At 45.6% G+C, this 7,926-nt stretch overlaps 2 protein-coding genes across 2 annotated transcripts; both read right to left on the bottom strand.

Moving 5' to 3' along the window:
• Nucleotides 1-2,205: 2,205 nt before the first annotated feature.
• Nucleotides 2,206-3,952, bottom strand: LOC106811706 (arg8-vasotocin receptor-like). Its single transcript, XM_014815409.1, has one exon. It carries the CDS (start codon nt 3,554-3,556, stop codon nt 2,378-2,380), a length of 1,179 nt encoding a protein of 392 aa, XP_014670895.1. The 5' UTR covers nt 3,557-3,952; the 3' UTR covers nt 2,206-2,377.
• A 2,243-nt stretch (nt 3,953-6,195) lies between these two features.
• On the bottom strand, nt 6,196-6,741 carry LOC106811705 (classical arabinogalactan protein 9-like). Its single transcript, XM_014815408.1, has one exon. The coding sequence runs from the start codon at nt 6,739-6,741 to the stop codon at nt 6,196-6,198; it is 546 nt and encodes a 181-aa protein (XP_014670894.1).
• Between the last annotated feature and the right edge of the window lie 1,185 nt (nt 6,742-7,926).

The raw sequence follows: 7,926 nt of genomic DNA, 5'->3' as shown, positions 1-7,926 counted from the left end.
GCTTCTCCCTATTCCACCTACTCTAACCTCCGTACTACTCTAAACTTCCTCCTCCCTCTTCCTCCCACTCCCTACACTGCTCCTTCGCTACCCTGTATCAGAACTTGGTATTTTACTCAAACCTTCAAGTGTACAGAACCTATCGTAACACAAAGACGAGCTGTCATTGGTCGGGTCGGGGCGGGGCGGGGCTATCTCAGATATTTCGCAAGTCAGAAATTTCGCGCTACACCGGAACGCCAGCCACCGTAGCGCTCACAGCTTCCGCTAATGCAGACGTAACAACGCGCAGTGATTGGCGCATGACTCGTGTGTTGGACATGTTCATCGCGTAGTTATCGAGCTATCGTCAGTAGTAGACACAATTTCAGGGTCCCTAATGACAGGTGATATAGGTCAGTCATAGCAAAGCCAGAGATCGGGGTAGATTTGCATTCTATTCAGAGACAGGGTTAAAAAGAAACCATGAAGAATTGTTTGTTATATAATAGGATCCATTTTTATTTTTAAGACATTAAAAGAATAATTGCAATATGTTAAACATAATCAAGTATTTTTTTACTTCCTAGCGCTATTAAATTATATCCAAAGAAATTATTTAACAGGGGCGTGTACAGGATTTGTAGCAGGGGGGGTCTAACCGTAACCCAAACTTGGGAGCACGCGAAAGGGGGTCTGGTGGGCCCTCCCCCCGAAAATTTTTGAAATTAGACCCCCTCAGATGCGTTTTCTGCGCGAGCAGGGGGGGTCCGGACCTCCTGGACTCCTCCCCCCCCCCTGTACACGCCCCTGTTTAAGACGGCATACTAAACGCATATCAGATCTTACCAATTCTGGACACATCCAGATTACAGCGCTCCGATGGACATCTGTCCATGATACTGTGGCTTTGCTCATTATCATATGAAGACTATGTGTGCATAGATTCACAGGAATATCTCCTCGTCGCGGAATACGAAGTGCTTTCATTTTCCTTGTCCATGCGTTAATCACGAGTTTTCCAAATTCTTCTCGCGATAGGGTTGTGTACGTTAGATTTTCTGTTTTTATGCGAACTCTGTATATGCTAAATATCTAGATGTTGAAGTACAGGAACGGGATTTCCGTGCATTGTCCGTACTGTTACTCATCGATATCAGTGTGCTCCTACGGTCACCTTTGCTATGAATATCACTGAACCTGAACGCACAATGTATTCTTTTCGCAGCCTTCAAATAATTTTTTACAAATGACGCGATGGGCAGATTTTAAAACTTGTAACAGATAATTCGTAAATTTTTATCATACAAAATGTCATCATGGTTTTTAATACGTTGCTGTATATAGTCGCCAGGCAGGCTGTCGTGTTGACATGTCTGTTGCAGATTTTCTTTTGATTCTAGATTGAAACAATACTATCATTTGGCAAGCGCCAAGTAGAATGGCGACACAAGTCGAAACGTGTCGTACAATGTTCAAACACGTCGAGAACATTTAAATGCGGATCATGCTGGCTTCAGACGCGCACAGCTACGCTGTACAATGAACTAATCATTTTCGACGGGACTCGTGTATCTCCGCGAAATATCGGGAATTTCAGGTAGGGCCACCTGACATCTGAGACTAACTGGATTGTGATGAGTAAGTTTGAGCAATCATTATTGAGGTAGTATTCTAAATAAAGCGCAAATTCCCATAGGCAAATATGAGTAGAAAACAGGTGAAAGGCATATATCTGTGTAAAAGTAATCCGCTGTAAAAGTAAAAGCTGAACGATGTCTGTTTCATTACATTGGCGTTAGCTGGCGTTTTGCCTCCCATGATATTGCGACACAGCCTGAGGTGACATTGTAACATAGGATTTACAGATGTTACATAAATTAGTTAGAGACGCGGAGTGCGGCTAGGGATGTAGGGGTTTTGGGGGTAATATATAGGACAGAGATGCAGGAGTTGGGGAGTCTGGTTGTGGTCTCGGAAGTAAGCACACGCGCTTAGGCGCGTGTCTTTGTCTCTCTGTGCAAGATGTCACTACACTGTGTGTAAGTTATTAAAGTTTATTCAGTTTAATACACAAGTTTGGATTTCTACTTCATTATTTCTACATAAACTCTTAAAACGACGTTACAACATCTCTTCCATCCGGAAATGTGAACCTGCCTCGTTGATCGTTAGGGGTGGGACAGAATATTTCACTCGCAAGAGTCAACGATGGAGACAATAATATTGTGGGGAACAGACTGTTTATTGTGCAACTTACAACACCATGTAAACGGATACGTTACAAACGTTAAAACATGAGGGGTTGTGCCCTTTAAGCTCTAATATTATTTCATAATATGCTGACGACTTTTGAAATTACGTAGAAGAACAAAGACTATCAAGTAAAATTTCGTACTCAAAAATTACATTCATTCGAGTGTTTTGAGCCGCTACTCTGTTTCATTGTTTCGCGGTTTGTATACATGGTAATTGTATACTGGTTACTGTTATCCTCAGAGTTTCCGTGCCGGTGCTGACTGCGAGGACTATATGAACTTTTGCTTGGCTTGGAGTGAATACATGATAAACAAAATTGGTTGATAGCAGACGACACAAACTTGTTGCGAGAGCTAAACAGCAAAAAAATATAGGGATTAGCTGCACTGTTGCTGGCGGAGATTATACCAGAAATAGCCACGAATGTCATGTCCAAAATCGATGGATCGCCGAAGGCTAGTATCATTTCTTGGGTGTAATAAGGTAAGTTGCACACAATAAACGTAAGCACTATTACTATTGTCATCTTCAATGTCTTCATCTTTGCCTTCGGTAGACTCGAGTTACACACGGGACCTGTGGTAATGGGGCGTCGCGTAACGTGGTTGCCAACCGTCTCGACGTGGTTCGCCCCTGCTGCCTTAGCATCGTCGTGTGCCTTCTTCCATATTGTCCACACGATCAGGATATACGACACTAGGATGATAAGCAGCGGTATGAAGAACACGCAAAGCCATATGAACAACATGTACACCTGCCGGTAAATCGCCTTGCTAAGAATATCGTGAAAGATCGAAGAGCAAAAGTAAGTGTTTACGCCCTCCTGCCTCCGGTGGAAGAGAAACAGGCTCGGTATAGACGGTATGAGCGAGCACAGCCAAGCGACGATCAGAAACCTGTTAACGGAAGGCGGCCGAGAGAGCGGGCGCGCGATAGCGAAAGCCCGGTCGATCGCTATGCTCGTCACGACGTACGTCGACGACACGATGGAGAAATTCTGCAGCATCTTGAATATGCGGCAGCTCGCTTCGTCCAGCAGCCACACGGTGCCGATCGACTCGAACACGATCTGTGACAGCATCGTGAACCACGTAACGAGCATGTCGGCGCAGGTGAGATGCAAGATGAACCTGTTCATGCGACGAGCGCGGAACTGCTTGTTGCGCCACATCCACATGCACACAGACGTGTTGCCGACGAGCGAGACGACGTAGATGACGATGATGACGCCGATGCGAAGCCACTTCTGGTACGGATGACCGGGCGGAGTCGGCGACGGATAGCTGTCGTTCGCCGACGCGTTCTCATAGTCGAGCATTGTCGTGTGTTTTAGCTAGACGTCACGTTGACGACCCACAGAACGCGAACTCGTTGCGAGCACGAGTCCGGGATTAGTACAGCTTCGTGACGTCACGCGCAGCCGGGTAGCGATAGGAACCCGCGCTGGTCAGCTAACGCTTGAACACACTAAGGTACTTAGATGTTGATGTCAATGGGAGTGCGTATCTGCGGCAACAGCACCTGTGGCGCGCGCATCTATGTCACTCGCAGGACGGGTACAATTAATTTCCGGGCACAGGATGTTTTCTCACTTCTTGAGCTAGGCTTCACGAGACGTCCGGCTTCACGACGGTAGATCTAGCACGGCGTTGTGGAACGTGCACGTGATCGCTGGTCCGATTCAGACACGCCCCATGCCCCCATCATTTTCCCGATGCTTCTGGAAACAGACGAAGACGTTTAAGTAATCGGTTTAGAATAAACTGATTTAGTTGGTGTTTATATTTATCACTTGTAAACTATGAAACCGCCACGAAAATGCGTATCAGCTGTTGGATTGTCAATCCAAGCAAGGATTGCAAGCAAACCAGCCAGGAACTCCGTTAAATGTCACCCGCATAAACCGTAATTAGACCAAATTAATTAAAATCATGTATAGCCAGGTGGGAGATGCGTACGTCGATGAATGCCTCCACTGATATGGAACGTAATGGCGCGATAATGATCAATGAAGAGCACACTAACTATTATACACTTTTTTTGCAACTAATGACGTAGTCTTCGTCTGGCGTTTGTTTGTCTTTCCATCGCCGTCGTACATTCACACGACAATATACTGTCACGCCTTCTATAGCCATCGTGTGCCACTGAACAGAGCAAATTTAATATACGCTGAGATAATATACACAGTTCATTCGCCATTCATCGTGTCTTTATATCATGGTATTATCATATCGTTATTAAAAAAATCATCAAAGCTTAGTAGTGTAGAGCAATCGAGGCAGAAGGGCAGGGATTCGTGGTGTGGTACAGCGCTACGTGTAGTGAGCCATTCCCTGCTACGAACACTAATAAGTGGCTGCGCCAGGATAAGCTGTCAATTCCAGATAGTGAAGTGGCTTAGGTCCAGATTTGGGAAGGATGGATTCCAAGATCGCAGCCTTCCTCTATCTTGGTAAAGTGGCTCCTATCAAAAATTGAAAGCTAAGATCATGGATAGCACATGGGAAACGTTTGGTGCTTTTATCCGGAATGCCCCCATCATTTTGTTTAGCTACTAAGAGGAACTTTGCAGATTGGCATAGCGAGGAATAGCTGTGCTGTGGAAAATTTGTTAGTAGAGACTGTAGAACCTAAAATAACGTTGCTATTTGTTGTGACTCAGTGAATGCGTCTGCACCTTGCCTAGTTGGTTTTATATATAGATAGAAAAGGCGGCACAGCCATGCTGGTAAAATATATAAACTAATTGGGTAATATTCTTGATGAGAACAGGTAGATAGCAACTGCAATCATAATTATTACATTTCCTGCCTTCCTATTATTTCTAGCCATGATGTGCGACCATAAGTAGTCTAACGGAAATAACATAATATTATTAAAGGACAATTGAAGTCAAATTTTATAACTTCTGTAACGATTTTATACATATAAATACATTCAATAACGTATTCCATTTCAAATCCGGCGCCCGCATTTCAAATCCGCAGTAAGAAACACATGAATATTAGTCTAGGTCATGTGACGTCACAGCCCCCAGTTGAAACACGCCATTATGTAAACATAGTGCGTGTGGTGTATAAGATGGAGACAGAAAGCGATAATTTCAATGATTCTAGTGATTACTCAGATGATGATGATATTTATAGTGATTTACCAGTTGGATATAGGTTTGAGCCTGATTATACACAAGAAGAAATTGAGGAGAATCGTCTGAAAAAGCAACGCGAAGAGTCGGCACAAACTTCTCAAGAATCAGAACAGTCACAACATGGCGGAATGGAAGCTTCGGTACCAGATAGGACTGTAGACAAATACTGGTGTTTTTGTAGTGTTTGTGAATTAATGAGTACGGCACCTGAATGTATATGCTGCCATGAGAATGAGAAGATCAGGGTTATTGTAGACCAGTTCGACGCTAGACCAGGTGAGGCATGCGAGTACACTGATCACTGGGCTTATCACGCTCGGTCCGAATCACATATGTATCTGTACATGTATGTACATTTCTACGCAAGTCATGTACATATACCGTGAATGCATTATCCACACAGGTAATATGTATGTACATGAATATAAGTACATTTACAGGCTACATGTTTGTTGTATGCTGTAACAATACTTTCACCTAGCATAACATATGCTAGCGTGTTAGCACTGTTACGCTATATAATGGCGTGTTTCAACAGGGGGCTGTGACGTCACATGACCTAGATTAATATTCATGTGTTTTTTACAAATTGGGCGCCGGATTTGAAATGGAATACGTTATTGAATGTATTTCTATGTATAAAAACGTTACAGAAGTTATAAAATTTGACTTCAATTGTCCTTTAAAGAATGACTCGTTCCGTCACATCATAAATATGTTCTAGAATGTTCAACGACAAAAGAAGAGAACGGAAACATGTAACACAACTCCACATCCCCCCAGTTTGTAGCTTTTAAGCTGCAAACTCATGTCCACTGTCCAGTCTCTGGAACATATTCTCTCGGCGCTCTAGCGTTCCGCTGCGATCGATGGGTAGCTGGAGGCGGATCGGCGACGTTCGGCGGGGTGCTGCGCTCTATTCGACGAGGTGTCGGAGGCGGATGTGACGGAATCGGATCAGCGACGTCAGGAGGCGCGTCCCGCTCTTGTCTACTCAGCGCTGGAGGCGGTTCGTCGTGTTCTGGCCGACGGGGCGCTGGAGGCGGTTCGCCATGCTCAGGTCGACAAGGTGATGGAGGCACGTCGACGTGCTCTGGTCGACATGGTGCTGGCAGCGACAATGGCACTGTCAGAAGAGGGATGAGAGGCGGGTCGTGATTTGTAGGTGGCAGTGTAGCATCCTGGAAGTCTTGATCCTTGCCTGTCTTCATGATGGGGCGGAAACAACGTAGGAACGTCCTGTTGCGGGTGGTGAGGCGGCCTGATCCGGCGACTTTGATGACGTACTGGTCGTGGTCGCCCTTCTCAACGACAATGCCAGTTTTGTCCCATTGCTTCGGTGAATTTCCCATCTGATTTTGAACGAACACCCGGTCTCCAACCTGGAGCGGTGCGAGATTCCGGGACCGGGCGTTCAATACGTCGGACTGACGAACAAATCGGTCAGGTAGGGCGGTTTCCTTGGCCGCCCAGGCTTCCCGCCACGACGGATGGCCCTCTGACGCGAGGTGGACGGTGTCGCCAAACTTTTGGAGACGCTTTGCAAACGACAGGGTGTTGCGAAAGGGTCTCCCGAACACGATCTCCGCTGGTGACTTGCCACAGTCCGGGTCAGGTGTGTTGCTGAGCTGCAAGATGGCTCGGAGGAAGCGGTCGCTGTCCAAGAGGCCCGCCGAATCAGTGTTCGACTTGAGGGGACGATAAGCCGATTTGACGACTACTTCCGCTCTGCCATTCGACTGCGAGTGGTAAGCGGATGATATCCGGTGCTTAATACCCCAACGTCGTAGGAAGCCTCCAGTCGAATGGCAGAGTCGACTTGCCAATTTTATTTATATGTATACATTATATATATATATATATATATATATATATCTGATTAGATAAAGGCGAGGAGTGTGACAACAATAAACAAGGGAAATTCGTCATTTACTAGCCTTATAAATACCTACGATTTACTACGCGTAACTATCATCCAACTTGAGCTCAAAATCGGACACAGTACATTCGGCCGCATCATCGTACCAAACGTTTCCTCGTAGACACGCGCAATCGAGATACAACCTAAAAACATACGACACGATTCTCCAATCTTTGTCCATTAATCAACCGTAGAGCGCGCCTATGATTCAGACAAAAGGCAGTAACACTCGCGCCCAGCCGCTGCGTTTGCTCTGTTGGAATGTGAGAATGTAGCATTGTGGCTCGCGAGGAGATTGGACACTCGACGCAACCAATAGACGCAACGGGCGAGTGCTATTGTAGCCTGTATGCTGCGAGCCTGTGAGCCGTGCAGCGACGCCGGAACATCTGTTTTGTTCTGTTGTTTTCTCGCTAGAGCCGGTAAGCATAGATACTAACCCAACTTCGGTTAGTATCTATGCGATAAGTGAAATATCAACATGGCACCGCGTAAGAATAATCCTAGAAAAGACAGAAGACGAAAAACACCACGAAAGATCGTAGCTCTGACAGACGCCGAAATTAAGAAAGTGTGTGCTGCTGTTAAAGACACCGACGTGCCAGCATTAGCAGCT

The sequence above is a fragment of the Priapulus caudatus genome, unplaced genomic scaffold (genome assembly GCF_000485595.1).
Source record: "Priapulus caudatus unplaced genomic scaffold, Priapulus_caudatus-5.0.1 Scaffold566, whole genome shotgun sequence".
NCBI classification, from domain to species: Eukaryota; Metazoa; Priapulida; class Priapulimorpha; order Priapulimorphida; family Priapulidae; genus Priapulus; species Priapulus caudatus.
The sequence above is the reverse complement of the archived record's forward strand: the minus strand, read 5'-3'. Positions and strand labels throughout refer to the sequence as shown.